This window comes from Sciurus vulgaris (genome assembly GCF_902686455.1).
Source record: "Sciurus vulgaris genome assembly, chromosome: 5".
In the NCBI taxonomy this organism is placed as follows: Eukaryota; Metazoa; Chordata; class Mammalia; order Rodentia; family Sciuridae; genus Sciurus; species Sciurus vulgaris.
This window is the reverse complement of record NC_136465.1, coordinates 16974900-16999466: the sequence shown is the minus strand read 5'-3', so window position 1 is coordinate 16999466 and position 24567 is coordinate 16974900. Positions and strand designations below refer to the sequence as shown.

General features: G+C 44.5%; 1 protein-coding gene across 3 annotated transcripts in view; it reads right to left on the bottom strand.

Moving 5' to 3' along the window:
- The window catches only part of CSGALNACT1 (chondroitin sulfate N-acetylgalactosaminyltransferase 1), a 311827-nt gene that overhangs the window by 11403 nt on the left and 275857 nt on the right, over positions 1-24567 (bottom strand). For all 3 annotated transcript variants that reach the window (XM_079143355.1, XM_079143357.1, XM_079143356.1), the window contains exons 6-8: positions 18233-18334; positions 1644-1822; positions 782-876 (exon numbers count right to left, since the gene is read on the bottom strand). In XM_079143355.1, coding sequence (XP_078999481.1) covers positions 782-876; positions 1644-1822; positions 18233-18334 — 376 coding nt within the window. The remainder of the gene's footprint in view (positions 1-781; positions 877-1643; positions 1823-18232; positions 18335-24567) is intronic.

Genomic DNA, 24567 nt, shown 5'->3' with positions numbered 1-24567 from the left:
CCCTGTGGATCAGGGGAGACGACTACAATGGGGAATGTGTTCTTGGAGGGGCAGCCTGGGCTCAGCAGAGGTCCTCTTCCTGTTGGCTGCCTCCTCCCCATGCCTGTGCTGCGTTTCTGCCAAAGAGACCAGCTGCTGGTGATGATGCAGACAGCTGGTTACAGTCACTGGGGGCCATGCGGTTCCACTGCCCATCACCAGTGCAGCCACGATCTTAGCAGAGAAGTCTCTCCACTATTCCTTCAAAAGCCACCTTGCCAGTGACAGCTCTGAGGTCAACATCCACCCAGGACCCCTGATGTGTGGGAATTGTCCTGCCATGGGAGAGGCCCAGAACTGGGGACCTGGCTCAGCCCTCGTTCCCCACTGACTAGCTCTGTGCCCTGGGGTGAGCTGCCCCTTTCCAGCATCTGTTTCCACCAGACAAATGAAAACACAAATCTCACCTTTCTTATCAGGCAGGATTTTGTAATAATAAAGAGAAAGTGTGCTCTGTCACCACGCAATGACCCTCGTTCCCCAAAACCACAGAAGAAAACTACGAAGGTGTGAAATTACTGTCCTGTAAGGTACTGTTCCTATTTATTTTCCACTTTTAAATATTGCAAGCACTTTCAATCAACAAGGCACTGGGAGCAAAGGCCAAAACATCTGCTCAACTTAAGAACTATTGAGGGAATCCATCCACAGATTCCCACTCACCTTTCCTCACGGTCAGGCGCCCCTGGTAATGAAAGCCACAAAGCAGCTGCACAAAGGGATCTGTGGGGTAATTACTCACCAGCTGCTGTTCCAGGGGAGGGACCGCATCATGATGGCCATAGATTATGCCAGGATTGTACTGGCTGAAAAGGACTGGATAAAATACCTTCTTCCCTGCAAACCAGAAAACAAGCATTTGCTTAAAGTGACAGATTCATTGACATTCAGCCTCTGGGACATCCTGAATATTTGCACCCACTTTTATTTTCCCCTTCTCTCTGCCCTAGATAGTTCTGACAAGCACAGCCCCAGGTAGACCAGTCAGTCAGATGCTCAAACATTTCCACCTTCCTAGAACAGGAATAATATTCAAGATATTGACAGTCTGTGGCTCTAGCTCTGGGTACCCACCAGGGAGGTGCGTATGGAAGATAGTCCTGGTACCCCTGATTGGAAAATATTAACCCTCTGATGGCTAGCTCCAGGGCAGTCTCAAAGGTTGCCAGGGAGGCTGGGGTGATAGGGCAGCAGGGATAGACTTAGAGAGCTCAGAATAGTTGCTCTTCACCCATGTTTAGGAAATACAGGAAATCTTCCCAAAAGTAGCAAGAATTTTGTATTTTAATAATATGGCCATGCCAATGATTCTTAGCTGATTATCAGTCCTGCCTGAGCCACGTCTACAGAAATAATTTTCTTAATACGGGTTCCTTCTGCTCACAGAGCCTCCCACCTTGGTATCTGCCCACAGCTGCCCTTTTCCCTTTGGATTGGAGCAGCCTGCCAGGCGGCACCCAAGGAGAAACCAAACCAGATGACTGTCGCTTTCTGTGTCACTGGGGTAAAATGAGGCTGGTGAGGCAGGACATCAGAGTGAGCTATGCAGAGAATGACACCTGAGTGTGAGGACAGTAAATGCCACCTGGTGCCAGGTTCCACACCTGGCTGTGTATTCAGCCTGCAGGTATTGAGGAATTCAGAGGTGAAGTAGATGTCCACGTCACAGAAAAACAGAAGGACGTTGCTTCCCTTCCAGAAGCGGGCTCCCACATCCAATCCCTTTCCCCGGGAAAACTCTCCATTCAGCTGGATGAAGGTGAAGTTCCTGAAGTTGGCAGCTCTAGAGGGGAAGCAGAAGGGACAATCAGGGACAGCCACTCACACGCCCAGGTTTCTTTGCAGGCTGACATAATTCCCAGGAAAAAAAAAATATGGCCAGGAGCATCCACCTTTGACAACCCAAAGAGTGCAGGGACCAGTGGGGACAGACTCAGGGGAACCATTGGGATGAAAAGCACCAAGAAAACCTAACAAACTTTTAACTTTGTTTTTTTTCTTGTTTCTCTGGCAATTTCCCCACATTGCAAACTGTACTGTCATCACTAATGACTTTTTTTGTGAAGGAGAAAGCCTGAACCAGCGAAACTACGAACACACCCCCTGGGAAATCTCCATGCTTCCTTAGTCACCCAAATGAGTCTACTGAGCCGAGGAAATTAAATTACCATGAACTGCCCCCCTACCCCACCCCCGGCATCTTCTCGTCTGCATTCAAATCCAGGAGCTAGGCAAAATATTCTTGATGTATATCTGTTCCCAAATAGACTGAAACTTGGATTCCTTCCCCACCCTCAGGTAAAGCAGTAGAGGATGGATGGCAGAAAAGATGTCATCTTGGAGTTAGAAGACTAGGACGGCCTCAGACCTCCTGCACATTAGTTCCGAGAGGCAGGCGGGTGCATTAATCTTCCTGAACCTCAGTTGCCTCATCTGCAAAGTGGGAATAATAATACCTTCCTTAAGTGTTTCACAGAGTTATTAGTCAGATAAACGGTGCCAAGAGCATAAGGCACTCTGGAAGCAGCCTGCTGTCATTAGCACCCGAGGGTTCCCAGGCCTGGGGTGGGGAAGCCAAGATGTTTCCTCTGTTTGCTGTTCTTTCCCAGGAACATGAGAACCTTTGCAAATGAGGCATATTTTGAGCAAAACAGTATTCATTCAGCGTAAAGCAGGACAGGGATGCCTTCCTCCAGGTAGGAGAGGTCCACCCTCTAGTTTCTGGGTGTGCAGGGCCTGACATCTGGAGGGTCCCCCTCTTCTTGCCAACACCACCCTTCGTTCATAATGGCTTCTTCTCTGACTCCTCACCCTCCCTTCCATGCCTACCAGGCCTTGATTTCGAAGCCAAGTGCCATTTTTAAATAAAAGTCTGTATTCCAAGTCACTCTCTTGGTTAAAGGTCAACACAAACACAGAGTCATAAGCTCTTCAGATGCCAAGTTGTACTTGTATCTGGTCATTTAATCAGTGAAACCAGTTCTGCCTCTCCTTTGGCTTCCCATCTTCTTTCAGATCTGAGCGGAGCTTGGATTTTTATCTGGGGAATCTGTGGGCCCAGCCTTGTCTGTGTCTGATGCCAGACATGCCTTTCAGATTGAGATCAGTGCAGAAGGCCTTGTGATGGAAAGAGCCCTCCTCTGTGAGTCAGGAATCCTGGATCCAGGGCCTGGAGCTGGGCCTGGTCCCCACTAGATGGAACATCAATAGATGTTCGTGAATAAATGTGTGGGTATGTGAATGGTTCTGAGCCCTGATCTGCCTCTAATTTATTGGAAGTCAGTCACCTCATCTCTTTCCTTGGTTTCCTTATTACAAAATGCAGCAGGTACAGAACTGCAAGGTCCCTTTACACTATAACATTCTCCTTTCCTTAATTCTGCATTCAATTCAGCATTGTCTACATTGAGGGGCTCTCCTTCTCTTTTAGAACTTCATCTTTTATCTGGATATGTGACCTCAGTCCCTACTTTCCGTGAGCAGCACTGAAGTTGGGCTCCAAAGCCTTTTCAGTATTAGGTCTGACACTAGTTAAGGACAGAGCCATATCCCTGTCTGCAAAGGCACACACGCTGTGTGAGGCCCTGGCAGCCAGGTTCACATCTGCTGGAGGTTTCTACAGCCCCAGCTTCCGGAAGTCAGCTCAACCATGTTTGGTCAACTTCCAGGGAAGCCTGGATTTTCATCTGTTCATCTAAGAGAGTCTCTGGCCAGGTCTGGAAATTGCTTATTGTCCAGCCTGGGGCCTGTCTGGCTTTAGCATCCAGTAATAGGTCTTGTCTTCATTTGTTTCTAAGGTTATGCTCTTGGATCTTCTGCCCCCTTGACTTCAAGGATGTTTGTTAGCTAACCTGCAGAGCAGGGAACACTCATATTTTCAAACACAATGAATGAGCTCATCATTCAGATACCTCCTCCAAGAGCATTTACAGAATCTATCAAAAGAGATTTCAAATACAAGAAATATTTTTATTTGATGATAGCAAGCAACTTTTGCAAAGGCAAGAGGCATGCAGTTTCTTAATATGCTGCATTAGCCTGGTGTAGTGGCGCATGCCTATAATCCCAGTGGATTGTGAAGCTAAGGCAGGAGGATCACGAGTTAGAGGCCAGCCTCAGTAACGGAGGCCCTAAACAACTTAGTGAGACTCTGTCTTAAAATTAAAATAAATAAATAAATAAATAAGAAGGGCTGGAGAGCTGGGCATGGTGGTGCATGCCTACAATCTCAGTGGCTCAGGAGGATGAGGCAGGATGATTGTGAGTTCAAAACCAGACTCAGTGAGACCCTGTCTCTAAATAAAACACAAAATAGGGCCGAGGATGTGGCTCAGTGGTGGAGCCCTGCTGAGTTTAATCCCTGGTTACCTGCCCCCTACCCCTTCAAAAAAAAAAAAAAAAAAGGGGTTGGAGATATAGCTTAGTGGCAAAGCACCCCTGGATTCAATCCCTGGTGTCAAATAAATAAATAAATAAGTGGCATTAAAGGAACTGTACCATCAGGATTTCCCTCCTTAAACGGTCTACCGTCCATTTGTACGGATGTCTCATATTTGGAGGAAGTTAAATCACATTAAAAAACCAAGATTACAAGGCAGCTTAAGAAACTGAGCTAACAGTACTAAAGATATGACAAGTCTGTGGGTGACTGAGTAGCAAATGACCACTAGACAGATGAGTGCTACCACATGTGGGCAGAGACTGGTGACCTGGTGAAGATGCTTATCCAACGTGGCCGCTTCTGGGCAAACGTTTCCCAAACTCTGGCTCGAGCTGCTGCTCATAAAGGCTGTTCTCTGCTCCCTGGTAGCCAAGGGAGCCTGGGCTTACATGACAATCATAGTGACTGGGAAAGGGGAGGGGAGATTTCAAGGTACCTAGGATTCGAGATGACCTTAATTTGGAAGAACATGTTTATTTTTTTCTTTTCCTTTTTATTTATTTATTTTTTGTTTTTACAGACTGCATTTTGATTCATTATACACATATGGGAACATCATTTCGTTTCTATGGTTGTGCACGATGTAGATTCATACCATTTGTGTAATCATACCTGTATGTAGGGTAATGATGTCTGTCTCATTCCACCATCTTTCATACCCCCTCCCTCTCATTTCCCTCTACATAATCTAAAGTTCCTCCATTCTTCTCTCACCCCCTATCCCCCACCCCCATTATATATCATCATCCACTTATCAGGGAAAACATTTGGCCTTTGGTTTTTGGGGATTGTCTTATTTCACTTAGCATGATATTCTCCAATTCCATCCATTTCTCTGCAAATGCCATAAATTTTTAAACATCAACCTCTATGCTTCAGTGTGATGCTTTCCAGACAAAGAAAATTCAGAAGTGGGTGCTGGGGAGTGCTTGCTCTGGCCTGACACAAATGGCACTTTGCTTCCTTTCTGTCCACTGAATCTCTCTGCAAGGATGAGACAATCGTGTTGTTTTCATGGCGCTCCATTTGGAATATTCATTTTAATCCACTCTCTGGCTGCAGCGCCCTCCATTAGGACAGATCTGACATGAGACAGCCCTGGAAGAGGGCCCCTCTGTCCCATGAATTGTTTCCCTGGGGACTTGTGAGGCCAGTGTGCACATGGCACTGGCAGCCTCTGCCCACTCTGCACCTGTGGCTCTGCTCAGCCCCCTCACGCACCCCAAGCAACCCGGCCAGGACCTCGCGTGCCATGTGATTGCTGGTCTGGCAGCCTGCATCCCTGCTGGCTTCTCTCTGAAGCCCTGACAACTCACCAAGCCCTGACTGGGAGGTTGGACGTGAGTGTACACAGAAGGCAGAGTGGAGATAGGGTCATCGCTGGCATGGGAAGCACTGCAAGCCAGTGGCAGGTGCTGGCGAGGGCCCGGAGTGCTAGCTTTGAGGTGCATCTGTGTGTGCCACGTGGCTGGCAGGCCATCCAGGCCACTAAGTCCGACTGTGGGATAATGGCACTCTTTCCCCTTCTGTTTCTCAACCCACGGCTGCTTTCAACTAGCCAGTAATCCAAGGGAACCCTTCCTTGCCCTTGCTTGCCATTGGGACAGGCCTCTGATATTTATCCAAAACTCTTTAAGAAAGAGGGCTGAGCTGGAACAGAAGGAAAATAATCAGAACGACTCAACTTCCTTTCTTTCCCAGAGCAGAGATTCATACATCCTCAAACCGTCTTCCCTGGAAGTGGGACCCTCTTGTCAAACTTAGCTCCAGCAGTGTGCCTCGGGAACACAGATGCCATGGGATGAAGGGGAACTGGCTCCTGCCAGCCAGTGGGGCCCCTGGTCTTCATGGCTTCATCTAGAAACACTGCTCAGGTGGGGACTGCATGGTTAGAACAGAGCACCCCTGCTCAACAGAGCAGCAAGGCCCGCCAAAGCCGTGACACAGTTCAGCTCAAAACACTGATGTGCCCGAGGAAGTGAGGCAGCGTGGGTTTGTGAATGAACAGGACATGGCCCTGAGGCTACGACTCCAAGTACAGACCATCATGGTTCACAGGCAGGCACCCTGTGGGCCTCTGTCCCCCCAAACACAGGGACCAGCCAGGAGTAGATAGATGCTCACCACAGACCAGATGCCAAGGAGTGGGCATGGCTGGGCCCCCTGTCCTTGCTGGTGTCCCCTCCCACAACAGGCTCCATTCCTGTGACAATCGCACTCATTCTCCAAGGTCCAGGTCAGGAGCACTGCCTCTCTCACACCTTACTGCAGAATGAGGTGCCCTCTCCCACCTCCCAGGCATTCGGCCAGCCCTGCCTCTGCCCCTCTTGTGTCCTGCTGCCTTCCTGTGCCTTCGCTTGGGTCTCTGCTTTATGAGAACATCTGGGATGCTCCAGCCGGCTCCAAACCCTTCCAGGGCAGCAACCGCCTTGCTCCCTTCCCCCTATCTTCAGAGATCATCCAGCACTGTGTACACAGGGCACACACAGGGTCACAGGGGATGATCGATAAACACCGGGCGAGCTGAGAAGAAGAAAGGGAAAATGCTGAGCACCTTTCAGATCTGTCTGGAAGGAGGTGCTGTCCAGAGATGCCCAGGAAAGCAGAGGCAACTCAGGCATCCACCAGAGATGGATGGCCTTTTTGTATAAGTCCACATCCTGTATCAGAAAGATGCTGAGGCCAGTGGATTCTGCAGGACAGACATAAACCCTAGCTCTGGGAAGAGGGCAAATATGGGGGAAAAAAAATAAAAAAGCTAAGAAGCCATTTGGTTCCAAATATTTAAATTTACTCATAAAGAAATGTCATATTTAGTGACATGCCCATGACAGTTATGGCCTAGTAAGAAATGGGCATCCATCATGGTGGATGCTACATCTTATATTATGTAATTTTCTATTAAGAATCTGTGTATCTAGTTTTAAAAGGCCTCATGACTTGCACACAATTATTTCTTCTTTTTCTTCTTGAATTACATTATTAACTGATTCAACTCTTGAATTTCCCACACAATTCCTTTATTTAATATAATAAAATCTGGTGTGTGGGGACTCCTTGGTTACAGTCATTTTTAAGCAGGTCATAATGACCTGAGAAAGCTACTGTTTCTATTGGAGATTTAATTTCCCTAATTGACTTGCATTTCCCAGAATTGCTGGATTAAAAATGATAAAAGATCTTGCTGTCTAATATGATTTACTCTAATATATACTTTTTCCCACAACTGCAAGGAAATCCTCTTAATGTGACACTTCCCACAATAGCCCTTTATTTAAAAAAAAAAAGGTCAAATTTTGAGAATGTGCTTAGAAACAAGCATTACATTCCATGAATAATTTTTAATTTTAAATCTTATCACTCTAAATATCAAAATGTTTTATGGACTCTACCCAACTGAAGATATCTGAATATAGTGAAGAATGTAAAACCAAACACGTTATCACCCAGTTTTTCACAGTAAGCACTTTCGCCAACTAGAATTCCCTCGATTCTGAGCTCATGCATGCCAGTCTTAGCAAGCTTCTGTAGGGAACTCATTTTTGCCTTTCCACTGGTTCTAAAATTTCACAGGAAAATGGGCCACAGTCCATTAAGAAGAGCAAGCGAATGTGCCTGAACCTCAGAGTAGCTGCAGTAGAGTCTGCAGCTAATTAGATTCGCCTTCTTCCAGGCCAAAGGCTGACTTTTCTTTTTCGCCACATGCACACAATGTTTTGTTTTGTTTGGAATGGGAAAAGCAAAACTAACTTTGGCAGGTGCCAAACAAATTTGCTGATGCACAGAAAAATAATGAGATTCCAAGGTCTGACAGGAGGTCTCTGCTAAGGAGTTTTCTTTGAAAAATGGAGAGTGAACGCAACACCAACCTGGGTGCCTCTGCTCCAGGGTGTGGGGAGCAAAGTGAATAGGGGGGAGCGAAGCTTCCTTTCCAATCAGCCAGATTCACTCACTCCCACAAGGCGCAGTCTCATTGAAGGTGTGGGACAACGGTCTCTCAGAACCCAGGCCATAGCATAAGGCCACAATCTCCAGGAGGACACAGGCCTTCATCTCAGCTTCTGGGGCCCTTGAGAACACTTCGGCTCACGCAGACTCAGCTCCTGCATCTGCACGGTGTAGACATCCAATTCCTCCTTCCTTTCTTGGCAACTGCCCCGAGGCACGCTTGCCCTGCCCTGCACATCCCTGTATGTACACCTGAGCCTGGGCCTTTCCTCAAGAGGCCAGGAGGAAGCTGCCCAGCACAGCCCCTGGCACCCAGGGGACACCATGCTCTTTCCTTTCTGTCCTGGATCAGCTTCTGTACAGTGATGTATCCAATTCCATCCTACAGAGTAAGTGATCGCCTAGCGATCAGGAATATCAGGGAAGATCGTTCTCTTGGAGGGATGCACATGGAACAGTGAGGGAGGAAGGGGACACTACCTGCCCAGCCAGGTAAACTGAAAGAACCCTGGCAATCAAGGGTGAGACAAGTCACACTCAGATCATTCTCACATCTAGCACATAAGGAATAAAAACACTGTTTGATTAGACCCCATGTATATATGTATGCGTGTACACGTGTGTGTGCATGTGTGTATTTTATGTATATATTTTATTGATGAAAATGAACAATTCAGAAGTGTGTAAACTCTGAGGCATTCATCATATTCACGATGTTGTACCAACAACATCATCACCCCAAAAGGAAACCCTATGCCGATTAAGCAGTCACTTTTGGTTTCCCTGCATCTCCAGCCCCTGGCAGCTGCTAATCTTCTTTCTATTCCAGTGATGACATTTCATATAACTGGAACCACACTATTGGCCCTTTGTGTCTGGCTTCTTTGATTTAGTATAATGTTTCTGAGGTTGAGCCACACTGTCCACACATCAGCACTTCCTTTTATGGCTGGGTAACACTGCGCTGTATGGAGCGACAATTGTTTTGTTTACCTATTCATCAGATGATGGACATTTGTGTTGTTTCCACCTTTTGCATTCTGCGATTAATGCTGCTGTGAACATTCACATACAGTTCTTCGTTCAAATATCTTTTTTCAATTAATTTGAGCATGTATCCATCTGGGAAGGGAAGTGCCTCATCAGATGATAATTCTGTTTAACCATTTCAAGTACTGCCAAATTGTGTCCCACAGAACAGAAGATAATTCTGTTTAACCATTAAAAGTACTGCCAAATTATTTCCCACCATACATTGATGTTCCTACCAGCAATGGACAAGAGTTCTAATTCCTGTACCTCTTCATTGACTGTTGTGACTGTCTGGGTTTGGGATTTTAGACATCCTGGAGGGTATGATTTACATTGTGGTTTTACCTGCTTTCCTCTAATGCCAAATGATGGTAACCAGCTTCTCATGTGCTTACTGGTCATTTGGATAAATAGCCATTTGGACAAATGTCTACTCAAATCTTTTGTGCATTTTCAAAATTGGAACATTTGTCTTTTTACTGTTGAATTATAAATGTTCTCTCTTATATACTGAATATTAGACTATTATCAGATTATGATTTGCAAACATTTTCTCCCACTATTGATGTTTTTTTCACTTTCATGGTTGTGTGAAAGTTTTTAATTTTGATATAGTTCAATTTATCTATTTGTTCTTTACTTGCTTCAGTCCTTGAGATGTCATATCTCTGAGAACAGTGCCTAATCTAAAGTGATGAACACTTATGCCTGTGCTTTCTTCTAAGAGTTTAACAGTTAGAGCTTCTACATTGAGATCTAGAATTATTTTCTTAATTTAATTTTCAGGTTGTTTATTGCTACCATATAGAAATACAATCGACTTTTTATTGTTGATACTATTAACTCTAACAAGTTTTTATGGATTTCTTATAATTTTCAGTATAAGAGAGAGATCATGTGCTCTGTGAATATAGAGAATTTTACTTCTCCCTTATTCGTCTGAATGTTCTTCCTTTCTTTTTCTTCCCCAATTGTTCTGGCTAATCCTTCCATTAAAACATTGAACATGAATGAAAGCAGATATCTTCTATTGTTTCTGATCTCACACAAAGTTTTCAGTATTTTATTGATGAAACTTATAGACTAGTGTTTTTGTAGATCCCTTTAATGGGTTGGAGAAATTCTCTTCTATTTCCAGTTTGTTGAGTGTTTTTATCATGTAAGAGTATTAGACTTCTGTCAAGTGGTTTTTCTGTATATTAAGATGGCCACATTGTTTTTGTCCTTTGACTTATTAATACAGTAATCCATCTAGTGACATCGATTTTTTTTTTATATAATAAGTCAATCTCATATTACTGGGATAAACTCACTTGGTCATAGCATATAATCCTCTTTATACATTGCTGAATTCAGTTTGCTAGTATTTATTTAGAATTTTTGTATTTTTATTCATGAAGGATATTGGTTTGTAGTTTTTCTTTCCTTGACTGGTTAGGGTTTCAGGATAATTCAAGTCTCAAAGAATATGTTGGGAAATATTCTATGTATTTTTTAAAGTGCTTGTGGAACATTGATGTTAATTCTTTAAACAGTTGATAGAAATTTGGGCCTTTTTTTGTGGGAATTTTTAAATTCAATCAATCCATTTACTTGTTACAGGTATAGTCAGATTTTTTCTTTTCTTGAAAATATGTTTAATTTCACTTAAAAGAACTCAAAATCCTATTTCCTTTTCCCTTCTCCTGTCCTTCTGTTGTATTAAAAATGTCATCTTTATTCATTATGTGTCCTTCAAAACAAATCATATCATTTTAACTTTATGAACCAAATCATTTACATCTTTTAAATTAGCAGGAAAAGAGTCACACACAAAAAAGACGTTCTGTTGCCTTCTGTGCTTACCCCACACTTTCTCTGGCACTCTTTAGTGTGGCTTTGCACTGCTGCCTGAGTCCTTTCATTCCAGCTACAAGGACTCTTCTTGGTATTTCTTACGGGGCATGTTCATGAGTGATAGTCTCCCAGTTTTTATTTATGTAGGAATGTCTTAATTTCTCCTTTATCTTTGGAAGATGGCTCTGGTGATGATTAGAATTATTGTCTGACAGTCTTTTTCCTTTGGGACTTTGGATATGCCACCCCACCTTCTGGCTGCCACAGTCTCCATTTCTTCACTGAAATCATCTACTAGTCTTATCAAGGATCCCTGGTGTGGCAAGTGGTTTCTCTCTTGCTTTTAAGATGCTTTTCCTCTATGACCTTTCAATAGTTTGATGATGATATGTCTGCGTAGTGTGGATTTCTCTGAGTTTATTTGATTTGGAGTTCGTCATGGTTCTTGGATGTAGAAAGTAATGCTTTTCATCAGATTTGAGAAACTGTGGGCCATTATTCCTTTGAAGTTCTGCATGACTTTCTCTCTTCCTCTGACTTCCATGCTTGTAGCATCTCACAAGTGTCTGAGACCTGTTCATTTTCTTGATTCTTTTTTCTTTCTGTTTTTCAGACTGGGCCATCTTAATTGACTTAATGTTACTGATTTTTTTCTTCTGTTTCTTCAAAACTACTTTCATTGTATGTATGGCACTTTTCAACTCTCTCCAGAATTTCTATTTTGTTCTTTTGAAAAATCATTTATACCTCTTTATTGATGTCCCCTATTTGGTGAGAAAAGGTGCTCTTACTTTTCTTTAGTTCTTTAAAGGTGGTTTCTTTTGCTTCTTGGAACACATTTTGTGCATCTGATTGAAAGTATGATAGCAAGCGCAGACCCTGAGCTTCCTCAGGGACAATTCCTAATGACTGATTTTATTTTTTTCTGTGCATGTGCCAGTTTCTTATATGTTTTTTATGCCTCATAGTTTGTGTTAAAAACTGGACAGTCATGTAGTGGCAACCCTGGCAATCAGAATCTCCCTCCACCCCCAGGTTTGCAGATGTTTGGTTAGAGTTTTCTGAACTGATTCCATGATGTCAATATTCTTTGTTGTGTATGAGTGCTAAATGATCAGCTAATGACTGGAAAAAAAATTTTCCTTAAATGCCCAGAGCCAATAATTCTCCCAATCTTTGCTGATAAACTCAGTGGGCACACTGGGTGTGTCTTCAGACTTAGCCAGGCAGCTGACAACTTACCCTAGTCTCCACTCCCTGTCTGCACAGAGTCCCAAGATCAGCTCCAAGGGAGAGCCTGGGACCTGCTCAGATCTTCCTGAAGCACGGACTCAAGATTCAGAAACGGGGTTGGCCCTTTTAAAAACCCTGGTGGCATCTCATTCCTTAGCTTTCCATTTTAAACTTTTTTGTTAGTCTATTGTCCACCACCTCAGGCAGCCACAAAGTTAAACGCTTACAGTAACGGTTTTTAACAAATGCCCCCCTTCCTCCACCTGAAAAAAGGCATTTTGTGCTGGAAGATTTCTGAGTGAGTCCAATGAAGACCACCTTGTGAAGGGGGCTTCCAGGGACCCCCTGACAGTTCAGATGATGCTAGTTCTCTAGCTGATGTTCTGAGGGCTCTCCAGCCCCATCTGGACCTCAGCGCCCTGTGCTTGGGGTCTGCTGGATTTCAAGGTCACTGCAGAACTGGAGGCAGGGGATGGGAATGGGGCAAGGGAAAGATCCACATAACTCCCTTTCGCTCTGAAATTCAGTCATCTTTCATAGTTAAATGCACTGCAGACTGTTGCAAGCTTTGGCTAATTTCCAGAGTTCCCGAAAAGTAGATTTTGACTACTTTTTAAAACTCACTTATTATTTCTGCTTATGAAGGAGGATGTTTATGGAGCTCTTCATGACTCATTCTTTGCCGATTTACCCTTCTTTATCTTAACTGCTGTTTTAATTCATTGTATAAACTTAATATACTTGACTTTCTTTGGTACTATATTTCCCCTAAGTCTTATCTGGAAAATTCTAAACCTTCAGAAAAGTTGCAAGAGTATGATAATTATCACCCACTGCCCCTTCCCCTAGATTCACCAAGGGTCCTTATTTCACCATATTTGCTTGCTTTTCTTCTGAACTCTGAGAGTTAGTTACAGATGCCATGGTGACTTCACCTTCAAAGACACGTACCTCCCAAGACCCTGGTGCTCTCCTTTATAACATTCTAAAAATATAAATAAAATCATACTCAGAAGACTTAACATTGCCACAATTCTGTAATCCATATACCATGTTCAGGTCCTTCAAAGAACAACCAGGAATGCAGACAAAGACCCACAGAAAGCTACAACACCAGGCAGAATCATGTCTGGCCCTGCTTCCTGCAGAGCTGGGAGAGCTAACCATGGGCCTGAGATGCTGCCTGAATCAGTGCTAACCCCAGACTGCTCCCAGGGCCCAGGACTCTATCTGCTTGGGAGAGATTCACTGTGCAGCTTGTTTCATTTTAGTAGATGATTCTTACTTAACAATTGGTTGCTTAAGAAAACTCAAGAAAACAAAAGATACTGCTCAAATTTTAGGGGGGGAAATTAAAAATTTTCTCTTCCAAATTTTCTTCTAGGATGTCCGATGAAACCTTCCTGGAGGCGTTTATCAAACAAGTCACTTCAAAGGGCTGATGCACACTATGTCAAGGTCCCTGAAAACCACAAGAAAACATCAGCCCTCTCTTCCCATCACACTAGTGTCTCATTTCTAGTTCCTCAATCTCACACGTGATTCCTCTGCAAGATGCCTTTGCATTCTTGTGGCTGGACAAAGATGAACTTGTAATGTGTTAAACGTCGACTCATGTCAATTCATCTACACGTTCTCATTTTTAAAGAATTTCCTGTTAACTCCAACTAAATATCCACCTAGCCCAGTCTTTTTCAAAATGTGTCCCATGGATCACAAAGCATCACACATGGAACCTGTTCTAAGAATTAGCTTGTGCACTTCATCTCAGAATTTCTGGGGTGGGGTTCCAAGAATCTGCATTTTAAAAAGTAACCCCCATTACTCCAGAGCATATGAGAACCAATGAGCTCAGTTTACACCTGAGATAAACTGAAGATAAAAATTCATAGATTAAGAATCAAGTATTGAGAACTGATATGCATTGCTATCTGTGGCAGGGGCTCACACACATTTTAGCCACAGTCTTCACATAGGAATATATCATATATCAAAATGCAGACCATGCACACACAAGGCCACACACACATTCACACAGAGACCTGCTCACTGAAATTAAAATTCCATGAAACGATATATTTCATGTATGTCCTTATGACCTGTAATTCATTCTGATATTTTCTATCCTATTCTATTTCACTTTTTAAAAACATTGGACATATCCCATGAAATCAATTTCACAGTCCTCTAATGAATTACACACCAGAGTTTGCAAAACACTCATCTATCGCAATCAACTGAAATGTAAAGCTCATTTGAGGAAGTGTAAGCCTAGCGGGAGAGAGAGTATAAAACACTGCAAACTAGTCATTAAACAAGATTTATTTTTAGATATTCTTAAAATGTTTGCATTTAGCTGGATTTAGAACACTTTAATCACAATACTAATCTCCAAATGAAAAAAAATTTTTCATTTACTCTGATTACAAATCTTATTACCTTCAACTAATAATTAAGGGCTTTAGGAGGGGGCACACAGGAGTGAAATGCCACGTTATGCAAAGCCTGGGAGTCCTGGCCTTTACTGATGAGGTTCAACTCCGGGCTGTCCCATGTGCCAGGGCTGACAGCCTTAGTAACAACCTCTTGAGCCCCAGTCTCCTCACCCACAAAACAGGGGTAATAACAGCATCCATCTCAAAAAGTTGCTGTGAGTATCAAACAATTCATGCAACTAATAACGATGCTATTGTTATTCAAAAATAAGTTACCATCCAAAAAAAGTTTCACCATCTTAAAAGGACGATAAAGGTTGTTAAAGCCTCGCACTTTAAGTTTACAGAAGGATTGGAATTTGTCCAAATTTACTAATTAACTGACATTATTCTGCCCTTGAACAAAACATTTTCTGTGTGTGGCAATGCATTAAGTGTTGGAGCTGCCAAGAGGCATGACATGCTATCACTTATTGAGCAGCTTATAATCTAGTTGCAAAGTTAGGGGAATAAAAAGAAAGGTATTTAGCATCCTATGCCAGGTGCCAAAGAGAAGAGGTGTCAAAAGAGACAAGAGGACTGGGAGTCAGGGGAAGCTTCGTGGTGGGGCTTTTGGCAGGGTAGGAAGGTTTGAGTACATGGAAAAGAGGGTGGAGGAAATCCCAAGAGGAAATTAATGGGGGTGAGAATAAAGGGGTGCATTTGCCCCCAGTTTGGCTGAATAGTGCTAAGTGGTAAGGATGAGGTTAGATGTCAGAGCCAGTTTGCAAGATTTATCTGGAAGGTGGAATGGGATGTAGCAGGCTAGCTGCAGAGCTCTGGGCATCCCCATGAAAAGCCACCTGATCTATCCAACACCACAGGAGCAGGCAGGACATATCCCAAAACATCAACGACATCAAGACAACAGACATCACCTCTCCACAAAATCAGGATATCAACACAGAAAAATGGGGCTCAAATTAATTTTGCCAAAGTGTAGCAATTCATTACTTTAAAGCACCAATCAACTCTGTCTCTAGTCCAAAGTTCTTTGTATGGTGGAAACTGATCTCTGGATGTTTTCCAAAGTTTTGGACAAACCAACCCTACCATTCAAATGATTTTGCTTCTCTTGTTCTGATTCTGGGCATTCTGAGTTCACCAAGCAGCCTTCTGGTGGAGAATTCTGCTTGCTGGGTAACTTGGTGTGGAGAAGAATCTCTTGATAAAAGTATTTAAGCGTTCTAGTCACTGGAAAGGGTATTTCCCATAACGTGTTGAAACTGGCCTTCTGCATATTCAACAGACTAAGTGTAACCATCAGACAACGTCTGAACACCCTTTGATGTGCTGAACAGGAGCCAGACCCGATGGGACGGAGCTCGTTGACGCTGGCTGTGCTGCAGAGACACTTTGAGAGGTCCCTAAGATATGCTGGAATAGGGCCGCTGGCTGCAGGGAAGGGCACAGTCCCCAGCCACACACCTCCTTCTCCTAGAGTGGTTCTCAATCCAGGATGTTCGTGTGAATCACCTGGGAAACTTAAAAGAACCAATGTCTAGGAATGGATTTTGTCACAGATGTTGAAACCTAGCTGCTGGGCAGAGGACCAGAAGTCTATCACTTGTGTTCTTCATTTCTAAGCAGAGAAAGATATCACAACACATTGGAGTACAGAGTTTCTATTTTACTTTCATACAGGATATTCAATTATTTCCTTCTGTTTGATCTCCTTGAAACACAGACCTTAACTTTAGGCTGTTAACTACTTTTATAATCTTAAAAAGTCCTTATTGCTTTAGGGACCAGCAAATTTTTCCTGTAAAGGACCAGAGAGTAAATGAATTATGCTTTTTATAGTTTTTGTTATAACTACTCATAAATAATAGAGAAACAACTGACATGCCTATGTTCTTATAAAGCTTCACAAAAACAGGTGGCCAAATTTGACCTGTGAGCTATAGTTTGTGACCTTTGCTTTAGAATGTTTGAAAAATTCTAATTAGTATTCTGATGTTGGGTCCTTTGATACAAAACTAATAACAGAGCATGAAAATCAACACAAAATGCTCTCAATCCTGTACTACTGACCACCCTCAAAGCTTCATGTAGGTAGAAACTACCTGCACAATCAAGCAACTAGGCCCTGCAAGCCTCCAGGCAAATCAAAGGGAAGGACCACAGTGCCATTCTGGCTTTCTCGTTGGTATAAGATGCCATGGTGGTTATTTATTTTGGAAGTGAAAAAATCCATTTGTATGGTTTAGATATGAAGTGTCCCGAAAAGCTCATGCGTGAGACAATATAAGAAAGTTTAGAGGTGAAATGATTGGGTTATGAGTTTAGCCTAATCCATTAATATCCTCATAGGGATTAACCAGGAGGTAACGGAGGCAGGTGGGGTGTGGTTGGAGGAGGTGGGTCCCTGGCAGGGGCATGCCTTTGGGATATATATTTTGTCCCTGGTGAGAGGAGAAGTCTCCCTGCTTTCTGGTACAATGTCCTGAGCTGCTCTCCTCCACCACACTCTTCACCTTGGGCCCAGAGCAATGGAGCCAGCCATCTACGGACTGAGACCTCTGAGATGGCAGCTCCACAATAAACTTTTCCTCCTCTAAAACTCTCCTTGTCAGGTCTTTTGGTCACAGTGGCAGAAAAGCAGACTAAAACATCCATGTGTGCTGCTTGGAATACGTGTTCCCCTGCAACTGATCAACAAAATATAAATATACCACCTTACGTCTTAGGGTTTTGGTTAAATCATTTCTATTCAACTGAGTAGGTTTAATAAATAACACTGCCATCCCTCTGGCTTCCCCTTGATATCTCTGAATGCATAAGAAAGGGAAGGAAAAGGGTAAGGCCACTTTCTACACAGGTAAGCACAGGTATCACTCGTGGCCCTTCGAGCTAGGGCAGAGACGGAGCTTGATGCGTAGTTGGGCTCTCCCTCAATCCTGCTCTGCAGAGTGCATGTTCTGCATCTGTGGTGCTGAGAGATTACCCCATCATGCTGGAGCTCACGGAAGCCCACACTCCCCACCCTGCTGTCCAGGGCAGGTCATCTCCACTGCCAAAGTCATACCCTAGCCTGAGGAAGACCAGTGTCAGGTGGGGTGACCTCCTGGGAAGCAGGGCTCTGGGTTTCCCTATACCTGATCAGCTATAAGCCTCCCACTTTGCCCAGTGTTAAGGAAAATACAACTAAGCAGAAGTTTCAGCCTTGGGTGTGCATTTGTGAGTTCAGTTACAATGGCTCCTTGTCCCAGCTCGAAACTGTACTCACTTGGAAGTGTTTTCAAGTATTCCTTTGACTTCATTCATTTCTTCTTTCCCAAAATAAACAACAGTAAGATGAATTCTCCCATCCTGCTGGATGCACATCTCTCTGGAAGACAAAAGTATGCGTTTCCTGTTTTTACATCAACAGGCAAGGCACAAACACCTTATTTTTTTTGTAAAGAGCAAAAGGGTTTTGAAGGCAACCAAGTGACTTGCCGGAGGAGCAGAGATGGGAACCCAAGATGGTTCTAGTTGGCCGTCCCCATTCTGGAATTTGCATTTCTTACAGGAAAACAAGGAAATTTAAATATGCAGATCTGGCAAATCAAAACTCAGATGCAAAGGTCCAAATTGCCAAATGCTTAAGCCCACTGGGGCCACATGGTGTCATGTAAAGGACATTGGGTTCTTAATCCCATAAGAAATCTATGGAGTACAAAAGATACAGATTTCATGTTGCAGACAAAAAGCTTACCTTCAGAGAAGGAAGACAGGAATGTTTGTCTACAGCGCTCTTTCCTTGTGTGCCCCCTCACAAAAGGTCCCCTGCTAAGGGTTTACTCCATACATGCATGTGTGGGTGTAAATGCAGGTATATTTGTATATACAAACATTTATGTATGTGCTTATATGTGAATATTCTATGTGTACACATACATGCATATATGTATGTATGTTTACATATGAATAATTTTAACAGGTATTTTCTAGAAGCAAGTTCACATAAGGATTCTACTGGTGAGATGGTATTTTGTGATGTTTTGATAGTTTGCCTATTCTTACATTTTTGTTCCTTTTGTCTTTTGTGTTGATCACTTTCCTTAACCCCCAACCCCAAATAATCCACATCATAGATTTCCAGAAATCTCTGAGCTATACTTACAGAGGCCAGATTAGTCAATGCTTTTTATAATGCCATCAAAAAGGAGTGAGCACCTTCCTGGGGTTGCTGGTAGAAATCCAAAGCAATAGAAGATATAGTTCTCACCCTCAAAAAACCTCCTTGGAAAATAAAGTGAGCTCAAATAAAATGGCACTGGTAAAAAGTGCCTGGGATTTGGGAAGCACGGCAAGTCATAGGGGCTGGAATGGCTGGGGCCCTGAAGGGTGTCCACCGAAGGTTTAGAAACGTGGAGAGAAGGTGGAAATTCAATGGAAGAACTTTCAGGGAAGAGGGTGCTGACCCTGGGCAAGAGGCAGGCAGACCCACCTGGCGGCAGGTGTGGGTCTGAACATTCTGTTTCTTTCCTGTGAAGAACCGCAGGAGCTGCCTTGGGAATTCAGAGTGAGGGGTAAGGAACTCTCAGAAGAAGGTAAGGAACTGGGAGCAGAGGCCGGGGTGGGGCAGTGTGCTTCAAAAGGGAGCGCCCCCTAATAGCCACAGTCCCTGCAGACTGAATCTTTACCTACCAACAAAGAAGTCTCTGTACACAAAAGATTCCTTTGGCAAACTTGCCAGAAGATGCTTGAACTTCCTCTGCCAGGGTGAAGAGAGGCACACACACAGGGTGGCTGTGTGGTGGTTGCCATAATCCCAGCCACTCAGGAGGCTGGGGCAGGAGGATGGCAAGTTCAAGGCCAGCCTCTGCAACTTAGCCTATCTCAAAAAAATAAAAAGGACTGAGGATGTAGCTCAGTGGTATAGTGTCCCTGGACATATACTGCCTGGACCTCCTAGGTGACGTTGAAGCCTCTATGAGCACGTCTTTTTTGTGGGATCCTGATTAGTTTGCAAAAGGACTGTTATAAAAGAGCAAGTCTGGTCTCTGGTCTCACCATGAGATAGCCCCTCTAGCCACTCCCGCCATGATGCCATTCATCAGGAAACCTTCTATAAGCACGTCTCATAGAAGCCAGAGCAGAGTTGCATGCAAATCCTTGGGGACCACCTCGGGGAGCTGTGGCCTCTAGGCGCCCTGTGTGGGAGGGCTTCAGTCTAGCGACTGCTTCTGCTCGCCGCACGGCTGGGCTCAGTCATCCCTGTATCTTAACCTGCAAGCTGAACGTTCTGTTTCTGTTTCATAAAGACCTTATCTTTATGGAAACTTTTTTCTTTTTTTTTTTTTTCTGAAAAATAGCAGTTCCTTCTCCCCCAGGATATTGAAACACAGATTGCAAAGACCAATTAAGATAATTTTTCAGTCAGAAAACATGTATTGCAGTCAGTTATATATCTCTGCTTCTTATTCCCAAGAGGCCCAGAGCACCTCATGTCTCTGAGTTCTGTTCTTGATCTGTACCACTGCCCCAGGGGAGGGGTGAGTGACCTTCGTTCAGCCCTTTGTATAGAGGTGAGAAACCAGTTCCAAGGACGTGCCCATGCTAGGCAGGCAGCTGGCATGCAAGGCAGGTTTCCCAAGGACCAGCCTGGTTTTCATCTGCCTGGATCACTTTAGCAGTAAGAGAAACCTGACAGCTCAGGTCTTACTGTCTAGGACTCTACTGCTAAGCAGAGAGGCTCGTGTGGCCCGGTGGAGGGCAGAGGAAGCCTCAACAAAATGCCAAGTGCAAACTGGGAAGGATGGTTCCACCTGAATCCCGAGATGGAAACCAGTTAGATGTGGCCAGGCAGACCCGATGGACTGAACAGCGGCTGATCTCAGGCCTGTTTTGGGGAGGGGTTATACCCTTAGGGGAGAACTCGTCCTACGAGGTTTTTCTAACTCAGCACCATGGACAGTCTGGTGATTCCCTATTGTGGGAGGGGCTTTCCTGTGCATTACAGGATGTTTCCTAGTGTCTCTGGCCTTTGCTAACTGCATGCCAGTAGCATTTCCCCAACCCACTTGTGACTACCAAAAAAATCTCCAGACCTTGCCAGGTGTCCCAGGCTGGGAGGCTGCACGATGGCATCAATTCTGAACCACTGTCTTAAGGAGAAATCAGGCTCAATAATGACATCTCTTTAGCCAAAGGATTACAGATTGTAGTAATGATGCAAATTCCTAGAGTCTGTCTTGCACCCCAGATCTTGGAAACTCTCATGCGAGTCCTAGGGAGAGATGGAGCTACAAAGGTCTGAAACACTTTCTTTTCAGAACTGAAGGGGGTTGGGAGCTAAGCCAGGGGAATAAATGTATCAGTCTTGGCATGGTGGAGGTGCCAGTGGTCGGTATGGTGTCAGCAGCAGACTCTGTGGCACTGGTGAGTGCCAACAACTTTGGCTACCATTGGAAGTAGGGAAGGCACTGTTCACAGTGATACCTGGGCAGCAGGGGAGGGTGAATTTGTCTGGACCCTGTGAGGCATTCCTGAGAATACCTAGGAAGGCTGCGAAGGGCACCAAAGGTTGGGGATCTGCCACAGCAGGTAAGAGAGAGAAGGAAACTGTTGGGGACGCGTGTTTTATAGGACAACATGGTGCTATGGTTTGGATGTGGCTTCCAAGGGTTCATGTGTTGGAAGCTTAATGCTAGGAGATGATGGAACTTTTAAGTGGTAGAATTTAAGGTAATTAGGTCATTGGGAGCATGGCCCTTGGAAGGAAATTGATTGAGTTTTTTGTGGGATCCTGATTAGTTTGCAAAAGGACTGTTATAAAAGAGCAAGTCTGGTCTCTGGTCTCACCATGAGATAGCCCTCTAGCCACTCCCGCCATGATGCCATTCATCAGGAGACCCCATGGAAGTGGAGCCAGAGTTAGCACCTTGAACCTCTAAAATCATGTGTTCTTTATACCATACTCAGTCTTAGGTATTTTTATAGCAATGAAAATCAGACGAATACATACAAATTCAACAATAAACACTGAGTGAGCACCTGGGCTGTTTAGTGCATAATTCTCATTGGAGTAAGATTTACAAAGAAGAATTCTATATGGTCCCTGCAGGGGGATAACCATTCAGGTTTGTTGCCAGAAAACCCCACATGCTAGGAAATCCCTAGTTTCAAGCAAACCGGGACAACTGGTTACCTTACCTACCCCAGAAGCCTTTTAATTTATCAAAGCAATGGAGAGCTGAACAGTTATTAATCTAGAATGGAATAATTCAGTAACAAAGGTATCATGAGACAGAATGCAGAAGAAGGTAAGGTTAATTTTCGATGGGTGACAGGGAGAGGGGCATCAGGAGGGAGGAGCATCCCAGCTGAGCCTCCACAGGTGAGTAGACACCCACAGGTGGGGAGGAGCAGAGAAAGGCTTTCACAGTCAAGGAAAGGAACAGCAGCAAGGAAATCACATCGCTCTTCTTTTCTAAGTCAATTTTCTACTCCAATGTGTCAAATACGAGAAGAAAATCTATCTAGGCTTTAAGGAGTGTCCCAGTCAAGTGAAATGATACATACTAGCCCATCAGTTCCCAAACTCTACCTATGGTCTGCTATGGCAGCAGGATGCAAAGTGGTTGGCCACACAGGGATTGGAAATAAGCAACAGGGTCATTGCTGGAGAAGGAACAAAGTGACCAGGGACCTTCTGGAACCTCTTTAAGAAACAAGAAAGAGCATTCTCCCTTTGGTTTGTTGGGTTCTTTCTGCTCTCCTTATGTCATGATGAATTAATACATAATTCTCCTATTCTCATATTTGAGTAGTCTGGTCACTGTTAAGAAATGAGAGTGAATTCTGACTCTCAACCAAGCAAATGAGCTTACTTGTGTGACTGCCCATTTCAAAAGAGAAAATATGATAATTTTCCAATTGACCATTTTTTTAGTGTTGCAAAGATGTTTCCACCTAAGCTGTGGTTTGAATACACTCAAGATCAACTTCGGTTAAGACTTCAGACAAAACTTTATTCCAAAAAGATGCACGATCCTGCTCAGTGTTTCTCAAAGAGATTAGCTATAAAAAAAGTCTTGATGTAACACTGGTATATGAATAGATGGCCCAGGGCATAGGGATATAACCAGGTACAGGGGCTGGGTGAGGTGGAGGGCTATGCCATGCAAAGTTGATTACTTCCCTTTTACCGGGAACCCATCTCTAGCACAATTCAATGCTTGATGACCTGGGACCTGTCTATCGCCTACACGGGCCCAGAAAAACGCTCCAGGCTTACTTCAATCAGAGATTATATAATTAGTGCTTTAAATTTATTTCCCAGAAATTTCTAGAACTATCTTAAAGGTTCTAGGCCAAAAATAAAAGGAAACTGCTAAGGAAAATTCAGGTAAGAGATTTTCCCAATATTGCCTTAACCTATGATAAATGCCTTGAGAAGGATGAGAGCCCAGGCAGAGGGAGAAAACGAAGGAGAACACAGACACAAAAATAATCCCTGGCCTTTCTGCACAGAACCAGCTCCAAGTCCCAGAACCAGCGGAGAGCTCCGGCCTGCAGGCAGCTTCAGGGACCAGGACAGGGCAGCCAGGGACTTCCCCAAGCAGCCCTGCCCCCTCCAACGGCAGGCGCCTTTCACGGCCAGCTTCTTGGAGCAGACCGCCCAGTGAGAGCCTTTCTACACAGAGCCAGCCACACCCGGAGCCAGGTGAGAGCTCCGGCCCGCAGGCAGCCTCTGGGAACAGGGCAGGGCAGCCAGAGACTTCTCCAGGTGGCCCTGCTCCCTCCTGCGGCTGGCTCTTTCCACGGGGCGATCCAAGATGGTGGACTAGAGGGTGACTGCATCTCCAGTTGCTCCAGAACCCAGGATTCAAGAAGGGGAGGCATTGAGAGACTCGGACTAAAATAGAGCCACGGGGTGAGTCTCCCCCATTGGGTGAAGCTCGGCCTGGGCAGCAGACCTGGATAGGGACGGCTTCTCAGAGCAGGGCAGGGCAGCTAGAGTCTTCCCCAGGTAGCCCTGCTCCCTCTGGCGGTGGGCTCCTCCCACACGGCCAGCTTCTCGGAACAGGCCCCCCAGTGAGAGCCTTTCTGCACAGAACCAGCTCCAAGTCCCGGAGCCAGCAGCGAGCTCTGGTCCGCAGGCAGCTTCAGGGACCAGGACAGGGCAGCCAGGGACTTCCCCAAGCAGCCCTGCTCCCTCCGGCGGCAGGCTCCTTTCACGGCCAGCTTCTTGGATCAGACCGCCCAGTGAGAGCCTTTCCACACAGAGCCAGCTCCAAGCCCTGGAACCAGTAGTGGGCTAGGGGCAGCTTTCTTTGGAAGCACTGCATTATCAAGTTCCTCCAAGACTTCGGGCTACTGAAGGCTGGGAGGTGATATACTGGAAATCTACACTGACACTATAAGCCAATAGAGGAAATCTGCAATATCACAGAGTCCCACTGACATCTGACCAATATGAGAAAACAAGGGAAGAAAAAGTCCCAAACAAACCTAGATACTCTATCAACAAAACCCAATGACAGCACAGCAGAAGAAATGTCAGAAAGGGAGTTCAGAATGTACATAATTAAAACAATCAGGGAAGCAAATGAGGAGATGAAAGAGCAAATG